Source organism: Phyllobates terribilis, unplaced genomic scaffold (assembly GCF_046119375.1).
Source record: "Phyllobates terribilis strain yellow unplaced genomic scaffold, ASM4611937v1 Scaffold_8__6_contigs__length_399053987, whole genome shotgun sequence".
Classification (NCBI taxonomy): domain Eukaryota; kingdom Metazoa; phylum Chordata; class Amphibia; order Anura; family Dendrobatidae; genus Phyllobates; species Phyllobates terribilis.
Window position 1 is genome coordinate 17,205,755 of NW_027362768.1, and position 24,660 is coordinate 17,230,414.

The window sequence follows — 24,660 nt, forward strand, 5'->3', positions numbered from 1 at the left end:
CAGATCTTCCATAAACTCCTATGTCAGACTCGAAAAAACTCATTGCTATGTCCTAATGAGTTGGGATAAATTAAAAACGTTGCCCTCCTACATCGACATCATCTGTTTTTCTCCATTTAGAAACCTGCACTATACAGACAGCTTGAATGCCGTAGAGCTTTTATTACAGAATATTTTAGTTCAGGATGAGGATTGTCTGATTGTAATATGTTACAAAATCTTCAACGTTTTGTATTAAATGATATGAAAATGATTTTTAGCATTCTTCTAAATGAGGCAAAAAACTCTATTTTGTAACTTTGTAACAGATTTGTACTTAAGATGAAAGACGGATTCTGTTTCTGTGTTATAGCAGCATTTTCTGTGGATTACTTATTTAATTGCTTCATAACTGTATATTACTTCAGTAAAAAATCTTATAGAAGGGAAGATGCTGAGATACATAATTACACAACAAATCTATCTGATAATGAGCATTTCATCTGTTCTCTTCTCTACCATCCAACACATTATTCATATTTGTGTACTCTGTGTACATAGGGACCACACGGAAAGCCCGGTCTGCCTGGATTACCTGGAGCTGACGGACCCCCAGTAAGTAGACAAATATTGACTGTAGGTACAGTATGCTTTATCAGTCAACATAACCATTCTGCATTGCTGGGTAACATGTACCATTTTTTTTTACATAAAAAACAAGTGAAATCTTGGAAAAAAGATCATCACAATAGTCTGAACAGCACTATAGATCTGAGCTGCTTAGCATTTTGCTCTTTGTTCTTGTGATCCCCCAGTGTGTTTACATTGGCTGATAATTGGGAATGATCATTTTTACAAAATGTTCCTTTGCCGATTATCGTCTTATCAAAATGTATCACAAAGGGCTAATTGTTTTTTTTTTAGAACTCCCTGTATTTACACTAAAACCTAAAGACATGAACTGGAATATAAGTTGGTATACATGCAGCGTGTATGCGCATGTTCACACTGGCCACTAAACAGGCAAAACTTAAGATGAAAACAAAAAGAGCAAACATCCTGCAGTAAATAAGTAAATAACAATAGTGCATGAAAATAAAGTAGGGTACTTAGTAAACATAATTTTGCTAAAAAAAACGTAAAAGCCATCCCACCACGTCACGGTGACCCTATTCGGTACGGTCCTAACCTCTAGTATTATAACCTTACCATTTGTCCAATAACGTAAATGTGAATAAGGGATGAGAAGGACTGAGACCCGACTAATGGACACCCAACATGGGGATCTATATGAATCTAATGTCCAACTCAAAGAAAAGTATATACACTAAGCCAGTATTCATATGTAAATTATGTGCATTGACATTTTAATTTGGACAGTTACAATGTAGACATGGTGGACACCCAGGGATGATTTTGAGCAGAGGGGTAGGCAGCAGAGGGTTCAGGATGGTGCAAGTGTAATTTCTAACAGCAGCCATACATTACTAAGAGGGGTTTGTCTGGGATTTAACAATTGTTGACCTATCCATGGTCAACAATTGACTCATCAATTGGATCTTCCAAAGTCATCAATATGAGATAGGAGCGAGTCCCTAAAGATCAATCAAGTTCTACTCCAGCAGTAGTGACTTAATGGGCAGTATATTACTTGTTTGCTGTTGCCAAGTTCTGCACTTTATCTCCCATTCATGTGAAGGGGAATGGGATTCAATTGAAGATAAAGTGCAGTACTCAATACTGACCACTAAGTGCTGTATTGGGCTGCCATGTTCCATCCCATACATTGCTAATCTCCTGCCTCTGCTGGAACAGATTTTAACTGATCAGTTCTGGATGTCAGATATTGATGACCTATTCCATGTCCTGAACAAACCCTTTAATCAGCAGACTACTTGATATGAGGAGTCAAAGGCGTCAAACAAACTGTTTATTGCTCTGTTTTGTGATCGAGACCCAAATCTTAAAAATCATGGCCTCTCACGTATGTAGGGTTGAATCATTTAGTAGATTATGCAATCATTTTAATTGTTGTCGCTGAACAAATAACCTTACATCCACTAAAAGTGAATAAATACATAATAATTCTAGCTATTCACTAACTGCGGTAATTAACTCATAAAGCTACCTGCATTTCAGATCACGGTTAAAAAATTCTAATTTATATAAACATTTATCAGTTATAGGGAGCCACAATTAACTGTATGTTATTAATGTTGATTTTGGATCAGTATTATTGCGTAGGAAATAGATACAGCTATGACATGAGATATGCACTGACTAATATAGCTTTGTTTCTCTACTCAGACACATTTTTGCTGTATTACTATAATTTGGTATTCACTTCTCATCATTATGGCTTTGCTTTATTTTAGTGCCAGTTACTAATCAGATGACAATAATAAACTAAGTGCAGAAATGAATTAAGATTTTATTGACCTTTTGTGAATCATGCCCAATTACCTCCTCCTATATCTGTTCTTTTTTTGGGTTAATCCCAAGCAGCGTAGAAAACATTACTTTAATATGACTTCAATCCGAACGCCTGCTATCAATTCTGGTTGGCAGGTTTCTATTTTCCTCTATTTCTCACAAAGGCCCCTATGGAGAGATACATTCGCTGGACATTGAACTGAAGTTCTTGTTTCAGCAGAATCCGTGCTTGGCAAGCTTGTAACATCATTTAGGGCTGTGGATATTATGGATCTTTAATTATTTGTTTCATTATCAGAAAAGTAAAGTAGGAATCTAATCTAACTTTGCCTACCTATTCTAGGGACATCCTGGAAAAGAAGGGCCAGCTGGAGAAAAGGGTGCAGTGGTAAGTTTCCCTCAAAGTCTTTCTTTTTCAGTAATGTGAAGAGGATTTATTTTAGTAAGTATTTTTTATTTAGCCCCATAACTCTATGGGAATTAACACTTTATATATACATACATACAGAAGTCAGCCAAACCCAGTGACCATCTAATGTGTATGGGGAGGTCTTTCGACTCTACCCCAACAAATGATGCTGGAGAAGAGAAGGTTTGTTTTTTTAGTTCTCCTTGGAGATAAGCCATCACAAGAGCAGTCCGGTAGTGGCTTACTGTTCTCTTCCCTTTAAAACCTTTGTTGAACAGGACTTTCATCTTTATGAGGATGGTTAATGGTTATCTAAGGCAGTGTTTCCCAACTCCAGTCCTCAAGGCCCACCAACAGGTCATGTTTTCAGGATTTCCTTAGTTTTGCACAGGTGATAATTCCATCACCTGCACAGGCAATAATTCCATTACCTGTGCAATATTAAGGAAGCCCTGAAAACATGACCTGTTGGTGGGCCTTGAGGACTGGAGTTGGGGAACACGGATCTAAGGAATATGGACACCTTGAGACTTGTCATACATGGACAAGTCCTGATCTATCATTTTAATTTTTTTGTATGTTATTCCCCATTAAATGTTCTACACATCAGGGAATCTGGGTCCTTAGACTTGCCTCCCCCACCAATCGCTCAAAAATTGAACACTTCTGCAGGCAGCAGTGCTCAGCTCCCACATGAGCAAACAGACAGAGTGGTATATGGGCTCAGTGGTATGTCTGAGTCCATATACCCTAACGGACCAGTTATGCAGCTGCACAGTGCAGCTCTGCCTACTATATAGTGGACGCAGCCGGGTACTGCACATCCGCCCCCCTATTGATTTTGAATAGGGGGTGGATCTGCAGTTCTTGCCTATGGCCACTATGTGCTGTTCAGGTTCAGAACTCGTCAGTTCTGGCCGCCTATATCGAGAACAGATGATGGTGTCATACCCCCACTGATCAGACATTAATGACCGATCCTAAGGCTAGGCCATCAATGTTCAAGTAGTGGACAGCCTCTTTAAGGTCAGCAAAAGAAGCCCTCTAATGAAGTTTTTTTTCATTAAATCTGTGTGTATAGTGTATGTGTGTGTTAATATACTCACCTACCGCTATCTTCTCTGGTATCCAACTCTGTTCTTCTTCTCTTCTGAGTGACGTTAACGCTCTACAGACTCTCCGGGTCACCCTGCACTCTGCGTGACCCGGAAATGGCTTTTACAATGTAAGTCTAAGGAGCTTCAGAATGAGGTATCATAGGCTTACATGGTAAAAGAGACTTCCAGGCAAACACTATGTTCTCCTCAAATGTAATTTATGAACCCAACCCAAGTGTACTTGGAAAGGCTTCAGTTTACCCTGAGTTTCACCTTGCCAGTGCCACAGATGCTTAGCACCTTTTTTTTGTACTTTTAGCCCACTTTGTGCAGGTTGCAAAGTTGTTATTAATATTACCACAGAGATAAGTTATTCAAGCATGTTAGCATCTTTGATTTATAATTATGTGGATAATGTAACACCAGCAAAAAGACAATAGACTAGACCTTGTTTGCCTCATCTGAGAATAGTACCTGCTTTTGTATCTAGCAGTAACTATTTGCTTGCAAAATATGCGTAGTTTCAACAATTCAATGCAACAGTTTAGATGATGAACTGCTAGGGAACACGCTGTCTACATGGTTCATGATATAATGATTTCTTCTAGCTAGTTCCAGGTATATATAAATCTAGGTTATGTACAGCAGCAAACGCTGAATGCATGTTGTCTACATCATGTCATAAAACAATCTTTAATGATTTTCCAATACAGCACCTATGTTCAGCTTACATAAATACAGCTTTTATCCACATTATTCCCCATATGAATGTTCTTATTGATCTGTTATGCAGAAAAGTACATTTCTGTTACAACAAAGGCTCAAATGGAGAAGCCAAACAGCAAAAATTATTGTGGCAACCAAATAATAGGTCGCCCAAAACATTGGGACACGCCCTAAAGAGTCTTTTGCCCTATTTGATTAGAAGATCAAAAATGTAAAGGCATTATCCAGAACTATTTATTTTTTTTGCTACGGGCCTAAGAACTAACAAGCAAGTAATTGCTAAGTGGTCACAGACTGCTCCTACCGGAAATTCAGCATCTTTTGCTGATATCACGTCGGCAGAGCAGCGACTTTTCTTCTGCTCTACTCTGTTGACAGGGCAGGACTGTCGACATCATGTTGCTTTTCTACAGGGCGCTGTCTGTAAATCAGCATGACGTTGGCACTCATGACCCATTGACATAGCAGCCCGGAAGAAGAAGAGTTGCTCAGTTGATAAGGAGCAGCTGAATCACCAAAAGGAACTGTCGTTGACCGCTCTGAGCCACCACCGAATAGAACAGGCATGTAGTTGTCTCTGTTAGTAACTTCCTCCCTGTTAGTTTTTAGGCCCATAGTAAAAATATTAAAATAGTCCTGGACAACCCCTACATAATTTTTATTATAAAATCATAAAGTAATAATTAACCGTAGTACAATATAGCCTCTCTGAAAATCCATTGAGAAGACTATACCATATCGTGACCATTTTTCGGATGTCGCGATAGATGTGTATTGGATGTATGTCATGGAATTTGTGTGTAATAGCCCTTATACTTCTAAACAACCACCCCTCTAAAAGACAAATTTATCTGAAAATTTGGTTAGCCATCTAAAAAAGACTTTAATATAGATTGCACATGTTTCTCTAAGCATTGGCAGACCATATCTTTGGCATTTTGTCTCATTCCTTTTAGTGGGGAAAGACTTATAACCATAAACTGAATGCAAACAAAATCTGCTATTATGTTTTCTCCATATGGTTCTGCAATCATGATTTTTCATAGAAGCAGTTCTAGGAACTCTTTTTTAAACTGTTTCCTTGAAAAGCCATTGACAATCGCCGCAAAGCTGAATCAAGAAATATATAAAGTACTGTGCAAAAGTTTTAGGCAGGTTGGGGAAATTATGTAAAGTAAAATGTTTTCAAAAATAAAATTGTTAATAGTTTATTTTTTTAGCATTTAACAAAATGTAAAGTGAATAAACAAATGATCTAAATCAAATCAATATTTGGTATGACCGCCCTTTGCCTTCAAAACAGAATCAATTCTTCTAGGTGTACTTGCACACAGTTTTTGAAGGAATTTGGCACGGAAGTTGTTTTTCAAAACATCTTGGAAAACTGACCACAGATCTTTTGTGGATGTTGCTTGTGTAAATCCTGCTGTCTCTTTATATAATCCCAGACAGACTTGATGATATTGAGATCACGGCTCTGTGGGGACCATATCATCACTTCCACAACTTCTAGTTCTTCTTAACCCTCAAGATAGTTCATAATGACATTGACTGTAAGTTTGGGGTCATTGTCTTGCTGTAGAATACATGTGAAGCAAATTAGACGGCTATCTGATGGTATTGTATGATGGACAAGCATCTTGATATATTTCTCAACATTGAGGACTCCAAGAAATGGGCAATGTTGAGGACCATAGATGCAGTGGTAGGCCAATGAACCTTGGTGCAGCAGATGAAAGACACCTCATGCTTACTTCTCTTCTAAATCGAAAGATGTCTAACAGTGCCATTAGCGCCGTACTGGCAGAATCCAGTGAGTCCCAGCTACAGCCATGTATTGTTCAGAGAAGTCTAACCAGAAATAGTTTTCATGGAAAGATTGAGGCCAAAAAACATATATTTGGCATGGAAACAAGTCCAAGCAACTAAAGTATGGATAAAAACATAGGAACTGGTGTGCAAAAAAATGGCCGCAGCTGCTCTGGACTAATGATTCGAAATGTGAACTTTTTGGCTGGAACACAGAAGGAAGTTTGTTTGCTTAATGGCTGGAGATCGGTACAATAATGAGTGTCTACAGGCAACAGTGAACCATGGGGGAGGTTCTTTGCAACTTTGGGGCTCCATTTCAGAAATTGGGGTTGGGCATTTGGTTAGGAATCGGATTAATGGTTTCATCAATGCTGAGAAATACAGGAAAATACTTATCCATCATACAGTACAATAAGCGAGGCATCTGATTGGCTCCATACTTATTCTGCAGCAGGACATCGACCCCAAACATGCAGTCTATGTCATTAAGAACTATCGAAAGTAAAGAAAAACAAGGAGTCCTGGAAGTGATGATTTTCTCCCTTCCCCCACAGAGCCCTGATCTCAATATCTGTGCGGGATTAATTGAAGAGACAGAAGGATTTACACAAATAACATCCATAGAAGATATGTGGTTAGTTCTCCAAGATGTTTGAAACAGCCTCTCGACTGAATTCCTTCAACTACTGTGTGCAACTGTACCTACAGTAGATGAATTGATGGTTTTACGCTGTTTTGAAGGTAAAAGGCGGTCACACCAAGTGTTGATTTGATTTTTCACTTTTGTTCATTCATTTTGAATTTTGTTAATTGAAAAATAGAAACTATTAACACTTCTCTTTTTTAAAGCATTCTCTCTTCGCAGCATTTTTTCCACACCTGCCTAAATATTTTGCACACCTGCCAAAAAATTTTGCACAGTATTGCGTTAATACTAAAAGTTCAGGAAAGTTTGCACAAACCAATAGTACAAGTGAATAGTGTGTATCTGCAGAAATTCCATCTTCTGGTTTTTTAGACCTCCATGTTGCCATTCTTAATCATTAGTTAAATTTGGTCCTAATCGATTCACTTTAAGCGTATTTAATAAAACTTGTACTATATTTTATCATAAAAATGTGTTTTTTTCTTCATTTATAAGCCACTTCTCCCCCTCTTCCATCTTCTCAGGAAGACATCTGTGTATATGTGTGTGTCGCATATAGGAGACATAATAGCAGTTAGTCTCCACCCACTAGCTCAGAGAGAGCTGAAAGTAGAAGCTATTGACTATGGAGGGGAAAACTAGTGGAAAATAGAGTATTCAAGTCATCTAGCAGCCAGAAATATTTTTATTTGGCATGTACACACGCATGACAGCTTAACAGCTTATTCTCAAAACTTATCTGAATTCTCAATCTGCAGCAGGTATGACTGTTTACATCCCCACCGCTATCAAATATGAAAATTCAAATAGATATTTATGTTAATTTTGTAAACTACTATAAAGAGTTACTATTGTCAAAATTGCCACTGTAAGTGTTTCTGCTGAGTAATTGCCAACATTTACAGATGTAATTTTGGATTTTGAAAAACAAAAAATTGCTATAAAGCGCTTGTCTCTAGGTAACAGCCCCTGCTGGTTGAAATTACATGGCTTAGGAATTTTTACATGTGATAACTGTGTCTTTTGATACACTGCTTTTTTTGCTGAAGAGTCAAGACACAAGACCAGCCAAAGTTGTCACATTCATATGCAATGTGTGTGTCATAGAGACCAATACTCTACTCAGGACCCTAGATCAGTGTTTCCAAACTAGAAGTGTTTCCGAACCAGAATTTCCTTGGGTTCTATGAGTCCTGATCAAGAGTTTCCAATGAAAGTAGCAGCAGTAAGACCAAATTTTACAATAAAGATGACAAACCGATTTCAGCTTATAGCTTCTTTACAAAGCAATAAACAGGAGCAAATTATAGACTTGGACAACAATTACATTAACCTATCCCAACACCAAGAGTTTTTCAGTTAGGAATGGTGTAAGTGAATACCCTACGATAATAAACTTGGAAATTATTGTTCTAGATGAATATTATAAATATTCTTAATGCCTAGTAGAACATATATATATATATATATATATATATATATATAAATATATATACACATATATATATATATGTGTATGTTCCATTAGGAAGTATATTACAAAATTGCAAAATTGGGTCCTATACCTCTGCATTCCTTTCCATAGGTTATACTTTTGACAATTGCTGTGCTTTGACCATGGTCAAGTTTCTCCTTGATTTTGCCTTCCTGTTTTTAAGGCAATAATAGCACAGTAAATGCTGTAATTATTGTCTTAAATTTTTTTTGCAGCATGTCTTTGATGTTTCTAATAAGAATGGGAACTGTATATGGCAGCCATTTTTCATTGGAGTCCTTTTCTTTTACTCTCCCTATTTCTACTCTTAAATGATACACTCACCTTAGATTTATTTTCATTCATTTCTAGGGTCCAACTGGCCCCCAGGGTCCTATTGGTTATCCTGGACCTCGTGGTGTCAAGGTAAGTTACCTATGTCTAATAAACTGACTTTTGTGAACATTTGCCAGGCACAGATGTCACAGCACGAGTCCGTGACCCATTGTCTGGTTAAGCGCTTGATTGATAATTATAAGAATTAGCCCATTTCCAGTCTGGCCAGCTTAGGTAACTATCTGGCTTGCATCTCAGCCATTCTGATTTTGTAATGATTCCCATTTCCTCTATAAAGCAAATATAAACATAGAGAGATGGTTTATGGCAGTTTAGAAATGCCCAAGCTAAAGTCTATTTTCATTTATGTTCTCTGAAAAATACATTGTATCAATAAGTTAAAAGGAATCTTTCAAGTCATTTTGCCATACTAAACGGCCCCCAATGCTGTACAGGTCATGAGATGTGCATCCCTAACATGTATCTGTAAAGCCTAATGTCCCACAATATAACTAAAAACACTTTTAATCTTCATTTACTTTCTATGTAAATCGCTGCCTTCCAGACATGAGGGTGATGCTGGATATTGGTTCAGTCACGCTCCTCCGGCCAGTACTCATGCCCTCCGCAGTTTGAATAATAGACATCACTGCTCCGACGTCACTGCCCTCTCAGAGGAAATCCCAAGACTCCATGCTGACAGGCATCTCCCAGGGCACGAACATTGAAGCTGGGTGTACGTCCCTAGCTTCACTTTAGATCTCTGCATGCTTCGGAAGCCACTGTTCCTCAGGCGATTCCTGCATGCCGCTCCATACACTTAGGTCATGCATGAAGACTATGAGTTCCAGGAGCTTCCGGAGCATGTACAGATTGAAAAAATGAAGCTGAGGACAAAACCCAGCTTCAATGCACATGCCCAGGAAACTGCCTGTCCCAATATGTAGTAGGCGTAATAATAATAATATTAGCAAATACCTACAATTAGAAATGTAGTATAGTTTTTCTGATTTGCTATGTCTCTTTCCTCATTGCAGGACCTTACGTATCCATGGTTATGACCCCTGATATAGTGACAGTTAGCTAGTTGCTAGTGGTCGTAACCATGGATACCTAAGGTCCTGCAATGCCTGCACATCAGGAAAGAGACATGCCGAACCAGAAAATCTATACTACATTGCTAATTCCAGATATTTGATAATATTATTATTATTACACCTACTACATATTGGGATAGGATCTTAGAGATGGGAATACCCCTTTAAGGATTTTTCTAATGTGAACAACTACACCACATACCAGGCAGTTTTACCTGCCAATCTATCACTATCCATAAAGAAACTGTGACCGTGACTGGGGTCAATCTTGTCTCAAGGTTAATATAGTCACAAAGATTAGTAGGATAGGCCAAATTATTGCCATATTTATAGACACTGTATGAGAAGCTAAAATTGCTATGTCCTAAAGGGGATTTCTGCTTTAGATAATCTCTTGACAATAAACTGATGTAATCTGTGGTGGAATTCAGCTGCAAGTGTTCACTTTACCCACAGCGCCGCTGCAGGAGAAATTAAGCATTACACAGTTTTCTTTGAAATGGACGACCAGTGCGTGTAATGTCCGGACATGCTTGGTCTTAAAATGCGAGAGATGCTCTTTGCAATTTCTCTCCACTCTGGAGACAATATGGAAGTCCTAAAAGAAAGACCCTCTGTATAAACTCAATATAATAATAAGTTTTATTCTCTTTGTTTTAGGGGGCTGATGGTGTCAGAGGACTGAAGGGAGGCAAAGGAGAAAAGGTGCATATACCCTTATATATGTGTATTTCTATTGTGTCATTATATGTGTGTGGACATGGAAGGATAATTCTAAATTGAAGTTTTCCAAATCGATGTTACTCTTTTTAGTGAATATTTTAAAATCCAAACAAAATTGTGTTGACTAGAATAAATCTGCTGCTAGTATTGCCGAAAGATATCATCTTCCTGATAGAGAATTCTTCATTGACGTGTGAACCAGCCATGAAGTTTAATTTTCAGGCAGTAGCAATAAGCACATATTTATACACTTTACACTTTTCTGCACTTTCTCATTTTGCTAGATATAAACAGTATTATATTTATTTTATTGTATTATCCTAGTATACAAGGAAAGGAGAAGAGCTTAATACAGGATTTCTTCCCAAAAATGATGAGAGAATTGAAGTTTGGTTGTCAATGACAATGCAAAGGATATCCCACTAAAGTAACGTCCCAAAATTATTAAGCGGCTCATGACTTTTAATAAATTTGGCTTCACAAACTTAAATCTATTCCAACTACGAGGTGGCAAAGATTCCCACTATAATTTACGCCAATTTTGCTGGTGCAAAATCCAAACAATCACAAATGTGGCAAAAATTCTGACACTTTTTTATGCCAGAAAACTGGCAAACTGAATCTGATAAGTTCCGGCCAACAAAATTTCTCCAGCAAATTAAGTTGGTTGGTTTAGAGCAAATGTGCACAACCTGCGGACTGGGGTACGCATGCGGCCAGTGATTTTATTCAGTGTGGCCCCCAACGATTGGATTGAAAAATGCTTGACAGCTGATCAGCAGGGACTGGCAAGTGCTAATAGTGGACTGTGTAGACGTCTCTGGATGACTTGCACATCAGGAGAATGGGGTCTCTTAACCCATTTGTCACTCCAGAAAGCAGTATGTGAATTAAATAAGTGGCCTTCCGTGCCTGTGAGTGTGACTATCTCCATTATAGCTTATGGGAATTGCGAAACATTAGGCAGTAAGCAAAAAATCCATGATCCATTGTAGAGGACCGTGTGCATTCATCACCTCTTCCTTTTTATCACCTATTCACACAATTTTTTCACAAGGATGTGGAAATTTTTTTTACTGCAAATCCACAAAAAAAAATGCTTCAAATATTCTTTGAATCTTTGAATAATCTTCCTGCTGGTTTTACTGACGAATATTCGAAATAATGTGACAAAAACAACGCTGTGCGCACTAATGTAGATTTTCCCATTCAAATCAGTGGGAAACTTATTCAAAGAGTTTTTGACAAATATTTATGTGGATTTAGGAGCAGAAGCTATTTCTAAATCCTCGTCAGAAACCTGTGAACATATCATTAGAGTGCAGAATGGGGGATGTAAGAGTCCTGTAAGTCGAATTTTTACTTATCAGACATTTATTTTTTATATTTTCGATATGCCATAAATGTCACAGAAGGAAATACCCCTTTAAATTATAGTGCGGCACCCAAATTGGTTCAGTATGATAATGTGACGCTAGGACCAAGAAAGGTTGTGCAAGAATTTAGAAAATATTGGGTGGCGTTCTTTACATCTCACACTGGACACAATCTTTAGGGCTCGCTCACGCGAGCATGTAACACAGCCGGGTGTTATCTGATGTTTTATCGGATAGCACTCGGACCACCGTTATACCATGGGGTAGTGCAGATCTGTGATTTTTTTCTACAGACCAAACTGGTCTATAGAGAAAACACAGCGTGCTGCGAGTGACTACACAATTCAGATCAAAGGTAGCTTACAGATAGAGGCAGTATACAGAATATGTACAAATAAATATTCATATTGTCACTATTATCAACTGCCCACCTAGGACTATCAGTACAGACAGATAATCATATATAACAGAAAAAGGAGGAAGGCCAAGGGCCAAAGGAGAGATCCAAGATGTCCATATTTATAAATACTGAAAGCACACAATTCAGATCAAGCACACCCAATTCAAATCTATGGGTGCGTGTGAAACATCGCACTGCACTCGGATGTCATCTGAGTGCAGTCCGACATCCGTGTACTCAGACACTGGAGAAGATGGGGAAATTAAGTTCTCCATCTTCTCCACACCTGTGCTCCAATTCTCGCTTCCAACAGAAGCTGATCACAATCCGATTATACTCGGATCAAACTTTGATCAGAGTTTGAGCCAAGTGTCATTAGCGTAATCCGCATGATTCTCTCGCCCCTTACTGAAAGTCTGTGTTAGTTGTCCACCGTTTCAGCACTGAAAGGCTATAGACCAAACAATAAAACACTGCAAGTTACAGGTATTATAAGCCATTACATACTATTATAAGCTTAAGTGCTCCTATCATCATACAGTATGTCTTTAAAGATTTTATAAGTGTTCTGCTGAAGGTGCATTGACTGAATGCAGCACATTTTAACATTCTGCAGCTCACACCTCTCTAAAACCTTCCAGACATAACTATATTTTCTTACAATATACAGTCTCCTGAGCGTTCTTACATTTTGGCCAAAAACAACCGAGATGGATTTAACAATTAAAGTATGGATATGCTGTATATTCTATAAACAGGAAGTGGAGTTTGCAAGAAAATTGACATTTTTATTCACTTTCTGCTTGTATTTTGCTAGAGAAGGTATCATGTCCATGCTCTCAGCAGCATTATCACAACATCAATTTCCAATAGTAAAGTGGTTATATAATAGTTGAGTAATTAATGGTGAGGGTTTTCCATGTAGTCAGCACTCTTGAGTTTATTTTGGTATTGTTTGAGGACTTTCGCTGACTGCTGATTGCTCAGAGACGGGAGGAATTTTGGGCTCTTCGCACTTCACGTCTGTAATTCAAGACAAACTGCGGCGCTCTACTTTGTTAGCAAAGCTAATAACACTTAATCCAGAGCTGTGCACTGTGTGGCTGGCAGGTTCTCCATGGCCCGATCCGTCTACAAGTGGTCATTAGACATGAGCAAACACACCGTAATCCTGCTAGCTCTTCCTCTCTATATTAGTGTTCTAGCCGTCCCAGGAACTGCGTGCGAAGACTTACTGTTTGAGATGTGTTATTATCTGCGACATTCAATGATAAGCCCAGATCATTAGCTGCACTTCATCGTGGACTTCTCACATATCTTCGGTTTATAGATCTTTTTAAAATTACCTTTCACAATAAAAGTAGGATGAAAGCTTCCCCCATGTGCATTCAGTCATAAAAGCTAATAAGTATCATGATTGAACGTTATAGATATACAGCATTGCATTAATATGTTGTGAGTGGTGGTGTAGCGTTACGTGAATCCATCCGACAAGGCAGGTAAATTAGTAGAAGCAGCTATTTATTGTTGAGGGTTTTCTACAGAAGGCGGATATCTGCACAAAACACTTTTACTCACTTGTATTCATTGGCCCCAATTTATCAAGATCAGCAATTTTCTCACCAATCCGGATGATTGGGCGTAGTGGAGTCATACACTCCTAATTTATGAAGAGGTGCACACTTCTCCCACACCCACAAGGACTGCCGGATCTTTTTCTCTTCATGACTAAGGATCGTCTGTCGAGTGTCGTGCGACTTCATGTGCTGCACCAGAAATCTTACTCCGGGCCCTGACTGGAATACGCTTTAAGGCATAGAGAACACCACAGCTCATCATGAATTAGATGAGCCATGGTGACATGCCCTCGCCTTAATCCACTTCCCACTCCACTTCCTCCCATTTTGACGAAGCTGAGAGAAACTAGTGTCAAAAAAGTTGCAAAATTTTAAGGTGCACCAAAATTTTGAGATTTTTCAAAGCAATTTTTGCCAGAATTCCGGCAAAAATTGCTTTGATAAAGTGCCATCTTTTCAAAATGGGGCCCACACAGGATCGTAATGCACTTTAACCTTTTTTTTTACATTGCCTTCTTTTCAACAGGCCACAACCCTTTCACCCTCTGAGTGTCACTCCCATCACGGCAATATAAAAGGTCATGAGAATGCTGCTTGCTTGGGGGGGCTTTCGTTATGTCTAGGGGATTTGACAACTCTTCCATAAGACTGGGAGGTCTCTCTTCCTTCTTGGGGCCTCTCGAATATTTTGGAAGGCTAGACAATTATAGATATAGGTGGTAGAAATGTAATTAGGTTACAGTGCATAAGATGCAAAAATGTGGCTTCTGCCTTCTTCTGGATCAACACTATAAACAAAATACTCAAAATATTTGGGTGAACTGGATAGATTTGTCTTTATTTTTCATCCTTTCTACATTACATTGTTTTCGGAACATCATGTACATTCATATGTGTATTTCTAATGGTTCATTTTAGTTTTGCAACGTAATTGATAATGTATTGTGTATTTGTGCAAACATTCTATCCAGTGTTATTGACTGACAATTACTTATATCTTAGGGAGAAGATGGGTTTCCAGGATTTAAGGGTGACATGGGACTAAAAGGAGACAGGGTGAGTATTTCTCATTCAATTCTGTTTTCACTCAATAAATGAATACATTGGGCTCGATTCATCAAGATCAACTTCGTAAATGCCGGTCTTGATGAGGTGGCGTGCTGGAGTCAGATGCTCCTGATTCATGGCATTTTCCTCTTCATGAATCAGGAGCTTTGGACGAGCAGCATACGCCTCTGCATGCGCCTTGTCACAAATCCTACTCCAGTCCCAGCTGGAGTAAGGATTGTGGCATAGCGAATGTTGCCACTCATTATTAATTTGACAAGCGGTGGTCGCCAAGCCCCTGTCCCGCCCCAGCTCGGCCCATTTCGGTGGAGCTGGGAGAAAACTTCCAGAATTCTTGCTTGACGGTTTTGATGAATCAGGTCCATTGTTTACTCTGTAAATTTTTCTATTTTATTCTCTGCTTTGGCAGTCAAGTAGTGTACGACATAGAGGAGAAGGAATGTATCACATCTATAAGCATTTAGTAACATGTAGAGTTTATGTAAAATATTAGCATCTTAAAAATTCCTTATCCTTATCTGGGATAAACATATTTGTGTTTTTCTAACTTCTGCTATGATTTCAGGGAGAATTTGGTCCTCTTGGTTCAAGAGGAGAAGATGGCCCTGAAGGTCCTAAAGGAAGAGCTGGTCCATCAGGAGACTCTGGACCTGCAGGTCCAGCTGGTGAGAAGGTAAACTAACCCGTCTATTACCATCCTACATAGAAGAATAGCTGATAATGACATGAGCAAATAAGAAAAGGGAACATTGTGTATCACAACCTATATTTGGGGAATGGGAATTGTAATGTTATGATGACATTTGCTGTCACCTGGAGTCCTAGGAAGTGTCTGGTGGGCCCGTTGTGCTTTTGTTGCATGGTCAAGGAGCATTTAGCCACAGCCGTACCACGCTCAGCATCTTACTCTTGTAAATGTGAAATGCCTTGAAATTTTCTTCAGCTTAGATCTTTAATAGTAAAAAGCTTTATTTATTGTCAACTCGGGCATGTGTCGGGGGGGATTTAACTCTGCGGTTGTTTTCTTGTCGGCATCAAACATTCAAAATAAATATTTTAGTGTCTACATCAAACATGTAAAAGACTCAGTCATTTGAATTACACACGGGAATGGTGGTTTTAGCTTTTATGGGAAGTGGTTGGATTTTTATCCTGCTGCAAAGTTATGAATGACTTACATCTAGAAAGAAAAAGAGCTCTTCTATGGGTCAGGAATGACAGGAATGAGAGCACTGATTCATTTCAATTTTTCTCTTTTTCTATGTTAAGGACAAGTTGGAATAGTAATCGAAATGTGATATTTACATCATAATAAATTCTATATCATCATTTTAATTATAAATGTGTATTTGTTTTCTTTGTACCTTAGGGCAAACTCGGTGTACCAGGACTGCCCGGCTACCCAGGCAGACAGGGTCCAAAGGTAAGAGATGAAACTCGAGTTACTCTGGATTTACTCATTTGTGCACTTCATACATACCATAGGTGCAGATGACTGTGTATTCTGTCATCCGAGAGAATCAGGTCAATTATGCAAATTGCACTCTGATCACACTCTGATTAGAGTTTGATCATAGTCTGATCGAGTCTCTCGGATGCGGAGAAGATGGAGAAAAAATTGTCTCTATCTTCTCCGCTCTGTCAGATCATAGAAATTGGACTGCACTCAGATGTCATCCGAGTACAGCTCGATGATTTCCACTGACTCATTGATTTGCATGTTTCAGTGTGACCCGGATATCTGATTAAACTCGGGCATGCGGCGATTGTTTTCCTCAGACCGGCTTGGCCTGAGGAAAAAGTTTGACATGTGCACAGCCCCAGAGAATTAAATCGGTCCGATGTTTTGTTGGATCGCACTTGGACTGAAAATACGGCCATGTTCACAAGCGCCAATGTACAGTATGGTATAGATTTGCACGGATTCCATATTACATAGACATGAAATATGGTAATGTGCATGAGAGCTTGCAAGTTCTTATCGTCAGAGTTGTAAGATTGCTGCAACTCCATCATTAAAATACTTTTCCTAATGGTTCCCTTTTCTTATACTATGATTAATAAGTTCAAATGATTGTTTTTTTGTTCATCAGTATTTGATTCGTGCTTAAGTTTTTACCATCAGTGTTTCACCAGTTTTTCCAGAATGATAATTAAACTAAGTCTATGAGCACATACAGTTTTTGGGGAGGTTTTGGAGCAGAAACTGAGCGGAAACTCCCTAAATCCTCCTCAAAAACTCAAAATCTGCTCTGAGAACCCCACAAAAAGACTCAGTGTGCACATACCCTAATAGAAGTTTTTCAAACTTCTAGCAGTCAATGAAAATCAGACAGCCAGTGGATGCAATGGATGCCCTCAATGTGCTATCTGAGTATTGCATAGACCCACAGAAATGAATGTATGATCTTGATCCAATTCACAATTGGACATGTTTCTATGTAAAGTCACATAGACTTAAATGGGTATGTGTTCTATCCATCAAAAACACTCCAGAAGCATGGATGTCTGAATGAAACCTAAAGAGCATTTCCCATAACAAGGAAATGCAGAAACTGAAAACTAAAAAACTATTTATTTGAGTCGTTAAAGGAAATCTGTCAGCATGTTTTAGCTATGTAATCTGAGGACAGCATGAGGTAATGGCTGAGACACTGATTTCAGTGATGTGTCACTTATTAGGCTGTGTGCTGTAGTTTTAATACAATCAGTTTTTTATCAGGAGATTATCACTACAAGACTAGCTACCCATGTGCATCCTAGTCCAACCACGCACCCAACACTGATTAGCAGGTTACTGTCTATATACCGTGTGCACAGAAAGCTGGCAATCAGGAGTGTGGGTGGGGTTAGCTTTCTGAGCTCTGCTACATGCTACGTCAAAAAACTCTGATAGTTTACTAGGTGCAACAGTTGTGATACTAAGTGACACATCGCTGGAATCAGGGTCTCTTTCTCTACATTATGCTGCTCTCAGATGAGGTATCAAAAACCTGCTGACACATTCCCTTTAAATGGAGAAAAGAATGCAGAAGAGTGTAGATTACGTCTATATTAAGTGGGTAGTCAAATGTTGTAGTGGCCTTTAACTTGTAAGTTGTAAAAGAGTGTTTTCAACCTTATTAATTTTTAGGAAAGTTGGGTAATAAACATTATGACTGTCATGGCAGCTTCCGCAGCCGAGAGTCTCCTTAGTTTTGCAGGGATGTACCCTTGGGTGTGGCAGCCATATTAGTTGTAGCGCAACTTTCTGCTAAAAAACAGAGGAGTAAATGACTGAAATAGACAGAAGGAATCTCCAGTCCAGTCACCTATGTGCTAACATTGACATTCCCTGTGGTATGAGATGTTCCTGTAAATGTCATGCGTTCCGGCAGCATTAGGCGACACTGTGTCACACCGGCTCCTCTCTGTATTTGTACAACCACCTGACTCGCTGCAAATCTGCCTCATTTCCACCATGACAGTCACATCGATTGCTTCCCTTTCTGTGTTTGTTCTTCAATAGTCTGCAGAGATTTTCTGCCACATCCTGAGATCAAAGTCTTTCTGCTGTTTTGCTATTGAACAAACAGAGCGGTGTATCAGGAGGTTACTCCAGATGCTTCTGCTTTGCATAAAACAACAGGCTGAATCCTTTCTGCCTCCTCGCAATCATGTTCTTACTTGAGAACAAAGCACTTTCTTCTCACGAGTCTGCCACTTTTCTCTTTGTCCCTAAAGCTTAATTTACTGCTTCAGTTATTGTAGGAATGGGGATGAGTAGGATAAAGTGCATTCCTGTCTCTACAGATTCTACCATCTAAGTCTTCGGGGCTTTCAAACAGTCCGGCATTGAAGCTGTTCTATTCCTAGTAAAGTGCACGTGTCACCCTTGGTTATCATTTTCAGAGTCAGTGATTTATTACAAAGGACCACACACCTTTACCAGTGGCACAAGTTACAGCAGTCTCCCCTCATGCTCCTGCATTGCAGCTAGGAGTACTCCCCGCTGCCTAACTGTGGGGAGCCAGCCGTCAATCAGCTTGACGTAGTCACGCCCCATTGACAGAGCAGCCCTGAAGAGGAAGAGCTGCTCTGTTGATGTGGAGCAGCTAAGTCACTGGCAGAAGCAGTCAGTAACCGCTCTGATCTGGGGTCAGGTAGAACAGGCAGGCAGTTAGCAACTACCTGCCTGTTAGTTCTTAGGCCCAGAGTAAAAAAAAAAAAAAAAATAGTCCTGGATAAGAAATTTAAAGTCACATGTAAATTAGACTGGAAGTGAAAAATAGCATATTTTTCAGCAAAATGCCTTGTGTTAATCTAGTCTAAGGCTGGGAATATATCATGGTCTATATACCTAGGCCCGTCTAGGCTGACCTTGGGCCTCCTGACCTGAACTGATAGCATTATAGGCATGTCACATCACATCTGGAGACTTTTGGTCAGACTGGGCATTGTGGTCCGTATAGAGAACATGAAATATGCCTGTCTGATGCCAGCCCTAGGTCGATTTCACAGACACAGATGATTCTTATGAATATGGTTGCTTAGACCCTGATTTGCAGTAGTAATATGTAAATGTGCCAAATTAAGACGGGGTTAAAAAGGACTTGTATTGATAAATGTTCATAGAATTCTGATTAAGACTGACTATTACAAGTGAATGTATTTGAAGCATTTTTATTGCTTAATTAAAAGAAGGGATTGAGAAAATAGGCCAGGCTCATTAGTGCTGCAACACAATTGTGTATTGAAAAGAGGCAGAGCCCATATTCTCCAGCCAAGAACTTGCAGCTTTATCTTATTGTAAAATGTGAATAAATTAACTAGTAATGTGAATCTGTCACCGGTTTTCACAATACAGCCTGTATATATAATTAAAAAATCTATTAGACTTGATGAGGCTGGTATACTTACCTTGCAAAGCCATATTAGAATGGCTGTATAATCGTTATTTGAAAGCTTCCCTACCTTATACAAAAATGAGCATTTCATGAGTCCAGCTGTAGCTAGTTTTAAAATGCTCATCATGGTAGCAGAACCATGAATGTACAACCTTTCACACATGGAATGTCAAAGTAAATACACCAGCCTCATAAGAGCTAAGAGATCTATTTAAAGAGGACCTTTCACTAAATATTTTTATTTAAACTAAGTATCTCCCAAGAATGTCATTGCTCAACTAATTTTGGAACAGTTTCTCTACTTCTTCTTTGACCAGTTATGCCCAACAGTAATAAAGAGGACCGATCATTGGATTTTTTTTTTTTTATGTAAACTGAGTACTTCCTTTGTTTGCCGCTGCTCATTTGATTCTGGAACGTTTTTTCTTTTTCTTCTATATTCCTCTGTTCCAAAGTTATACCCCTCAGAAATAATAGTGCAAAATATCTTCTCTGTGGGTGTGGCACAGTTTTGATTGGAGGAGAAAATGGAAACACCCACAAAGAAGTTCAGTGGTGTACGCCCAGTTTTTTAAAAGGAACATTTGCACCATTATTTCTGAGGGGAATAACTTTGGAACAGAGGAGTATACAAAAAAAAGAAAAACTGTTCCAGAATCAGAGGAGCAGCAGCCGTAATCAAAGGAAGTACTCAGTTTAAATTTAAAAAATCTAATGATTGGTCCTCTTTCATAATGTATAGAATTTTTAATGTGAAATTTACTGACAGATCCCCTTTAACAGCCATTCTTATTGACCATTTTAGAGGCTTGCGCTGAATTTATTCACATCCAACCTAAAATAAACTTTAGGATAAAATCTATCCTTTGTTAATGAGTTTTCTGGAGTAGCATTCAGACATTGATTCCACTGACTTACTGCTGCTTTGATTAAATGTTCTGATCTTTCCTATGCTTTCTGGATCTGAAAAATTCTGGTAAGAGATAATTTTAATGTGCAGGTCCCATCATCTCATTTTCAGGTACAGATATGGTTATAGATATAATGTTCTAAGAAGCAAGTCGGCATATTGCCTATAATAGAATTCACCTCTTGTAGGAACCTGTAAGAACAGTAGGTGGAGCTTTAACCAACCATGTAATATTCTTCTTAAGTATTATATGCTTTAGTGTATTTTACTGTGTAATAATCCTATTTAATCTGCGCTCATATGCCGACTGCTGCAATAGAAGAATCAAATTGGAATTTTCTTGCCATTATGTTAAATTGAGCAGTTTGATTTGACATCTGAGTTTCCGTTTCCATCAAGTAAATATAAAAATCTGGAAATGAATATTGCTATTGTATTCTGAGGGTCACCAGATCAAGAAACCTGAGGATCAGCAAAACCTGGAAGACCAATCAGCTCTTCCGTAATAGTGGCGTAACACAAATAAAAGTTACTTTTAAGTCCCAAACTCTATAAGGTCAATCATTGTATCCTCATCATCTATGTATATTTGCAGACAGTTCAGAATAACATTATTGCATTATTATCTCTTTGAATATTCTTAAACCCCTTTATTTTATGTTTGCATTTAAATAGGGATCTTCAGGTTTCCCCGGATTTGCTGGAGCCAACGGCGAGAAAGGAGCTCGGGTACGCTTGTAAAAGAATATCATTTATACTGTTTTACTTCAAGCTTAGAGCAGGTTTTTCTATTTAAAGATACTTAGTATTATTAGCATTTTAAAGACGATTCCTAATGTTAAATAATGTTATAATGTGATAAATATTATAATATAATAAATAATATTTTTCTGCTAAATGCACTAATATTGTATATGCTATAAGCACATACAGTTCAACTAAAGACCAATATATACCACAGCCTGGATTAGAAGAAGTTTGATGTCAGTCATACTAGGACAGAGGATGTCACATTTGCATCGTCTATCTGTATTTTATTAAGATTACTATTCGTATCCCACTAGGGTGTTGCTGGCAAGCCAGGTCCAAGGGGACAACGAGGTCCAACGGTGAGTGTGCTTCCATTCTACATTAATTTGTTTACTCTGATCACATAAGGAGATCATAAACTTGTAAATATATTTATTTCTAATATTATCCTAAATGCCGTAGTAGCAATACTGAAAAGAGTCTCATAAGGTTACTTTGTTTCCTTACTTAGGGTCCACGAGGTGCTCGAGGTCCTAGAGGTCCTACTGGAAAACCAGGTCCTAAGGTAAATATCACAACTGTTATTACATAATTATTAAATACATAGGGTTGTTTGAGGGTTACAGCTCTGTATTGGTTAACAGATTCAAGGTGTAATCTCAGCTTTGGAAGATATATCCTATTCCTGTGCTCCCCTGGTCTTCCGCTCTTCTATAAGAATGAATGGGCAACAGTACGCATGATTGACCAGAGTCCCAGTTCTTGGGATCTGTAGGGGTCTCAGTGCTCAGACCTCCAGCGATCGGGAAGGAATCACCTATCCCATGCATAGGGAATAACTTCCAAACCTTTAATCATAGGTGTTAACAAGGGATACAATATGAGTGAGACTATACAGGAATATTACATATCACAAAGAACAGAAATATAATACAGTACAAAAACAGAATCATTGAAGTTTCATGTCTTGTAATCACTAACTGAAAGTTCTCAGTTGTTACTTTATATTCCATATGACCTGACATATATCCTTCTTTTTCAGGGCACATCAGGAAATGATGGTCCTCCCGGCCCACCTGGTGAAAGGGTGAGTGGTACTTGCTGGTATAGTTGTTGCTGACGGTAATTAAATGCCTAAATGCTTGTGAGTTTAGGAGGTCAACACATCGAAGTTTGTCAAATGCATCAGAGTTGAGGTTTTTTTTTTGGGCAAAACTGAATGTATGCTACATGAGATTCCACATAAGTTTGTAGGTAAAACTACTGCATGATTTTTTGTTCATGATAAATGTTCTTGACCTTCCAGAATGATAAGAGGTTCAGAACATATCAAATCCTCACAGTAATTTTTCACAACCTTCAATTCTTTAGTATAGAGTGTTTGGTCTGTGTTATCCAATGTAACTGTTAGTTATCCTTCTGTTAGGTATCCTTCCAGATCTTGCAAGGGCCAATACTGCCTTAAGGAAAATAGCTACATACCTCTATACAGCAGTAATTGATCCCCCACATAAGGCAGCGCTGCCAGATGGGATTTATATATAAACAGGTTTATTGTACTCACAATCTGTGGATATAAAATAAACAAATAAAGTCACATGATACACTAGTCTCCTGTCTAAACTTGGGTTTCGCCTGTTAGCTTCTTCCAGGGCAACTTTAGAAGTTGAACCCCAGAGTATAAAATTTCAAATTCAACTCTGCTCCATTTGATTTTCTTCAACCGTGTGGAAATAAAACAATGTACGCTGTACACATTGCAGCAGTACTGAGAACATAGTGGCTAGAAAGCCAAATGAGATTTTAAAATGCACATGATTTTAGTATAAATTTCAAGGGTTTCCCTATCTAAAAATGATGGTGGCTTTGCTTTGTTGGCCTCTCAATTTTCTTTCCTTTAGTTCTGTTCAGCATTGAATATTGAACCTGCACTAATGTATTTATGTCACAGGATGCAGCGCTTTTTCCTTATCGAGACAGAATGCTTTGTAACGCGTTGTAGTTTCTTGTGTCATGGAGCAGTTTATCTGCGGCTTCACAACAGTCCTCATTATAATGCAGAATATTGTAATTATCTGCATAGTGTCCGGTGACACACTGGGAAGCAGCAACTTCCTGCAGGAGCCTGATGTTAATACTGAGAAGCAGCTGAAAATAGACATTTTCTCTGTGAAAAGAGGAAATAAGCTTTTACTCTTCCAGCAATTTTTCATATCGTCGTGAGTTTCGAAGAAAAAACGAGTCACGAATCACAAATGAGTCATGAACGAGATAAGCAGAAAAACAAGTCCCTTGCTTATCTCTAGGTCCTTTGTGACTTCTAAGTCTTGACCGAGGTTTGACACATTACTATAGATAATAAAGATCTAGCTAGGTTTTTCTTCACCTGGTACCTGGTAAAGACTAAAGGCAACCCCATGCACGATCATTCGGCTGACAGCTATCTCTCCTGACTCTCCCATTAACAGTAATGCATTTCTATGTTCTCTGTAAGAGCCGCTATCAGACATCTTTGTGTAGAGTGAAAGGATCATCAGTTGAAATTCCAAAATCTGAGCCTTCTCTACCCCGACAGATGATGTCAGGAAGCTCCCGATCCCACCAATGTATATAGGGGATATTAAGTTTATTCACCTAGTCATTTATCTAAATATTCCAGCCAAGGAAAAGTTGCAAGTAACCTTCATCAGGCCATATATCCTCTTCTCCCCCAGCCGCAATCCTTGGATTATCTATTTTTAGTAGGTCTCAATAGTTTAGTCCCACGGTCCACTGTGATATTGACAACACAATGGGGGTAATTTACTAAGACTAGTAATATTTTGATACAGTCCCCCCAAATTGTGTTTCACTGTCATCATAAAAGTGCCACGTTGATTTTTCCAAATCAGTGCAAAGTAAAAAATTAGCAGATACTCCTTTTTTCCAAAAAGCTTCAAAAAAACTGGAGAAGTTGCAGGT

At 38.6% G+C, this 24,660-nt stretch overlaps 1 protein-coding gene across 1 annotated transcript in view; it reads left to right on the plus strand.

The window, feature by feature from the left end:
- COL11A1 (collagen type XI alpha 1 chain) overlaps window positions 1-24,660 on the plus strand; it is a 253,934-nt gene that overhangs the window by 154,720 nt on the left and 74,554 nt on the right. The window contains exons 25-35 of the mRNA XM_073642853.1: window positions 541-594; window positions 2,756-2,800; window positions 8,949-9,002; window positions 10,670-10,714; window positions 15,088-15,141; window positions 15,719-15,826; window positions 16,523-16,576; window positions 21,625-21,678; window positions 22,014-22,058; window positions 22,211-22,264; window positions 22,742-22,786. Of these exons, the coding sequence (XP_073498954.1) occupies window positions 541-594; window positions 2,756-2,800; window positions 8,949-9,002; window positions 10,670-10,714; window positions 15,088-15,141; window positions 15,719-15,826; window positions 16,523-16,576; window positions 21,625-21,678; window positions 22,014-22,058; window positions 22,211-22,264; window positions 22,742-22,786 (612 nt within the window). The remainder of the gene's footprint in view (window positions 1-540; window positions 595-2,755; window positions 2,801-8,948; window positions 9,003-10,669; window positions 10,715-15,087; window positions 15,142-15,718; window positions 15,827-16,522; window positions 16,577-21,624; window positions 21,679-22,013; window positions 22,059-22,210; window positions 22,265-22,741; window positions 22,787-24,660) is intronic.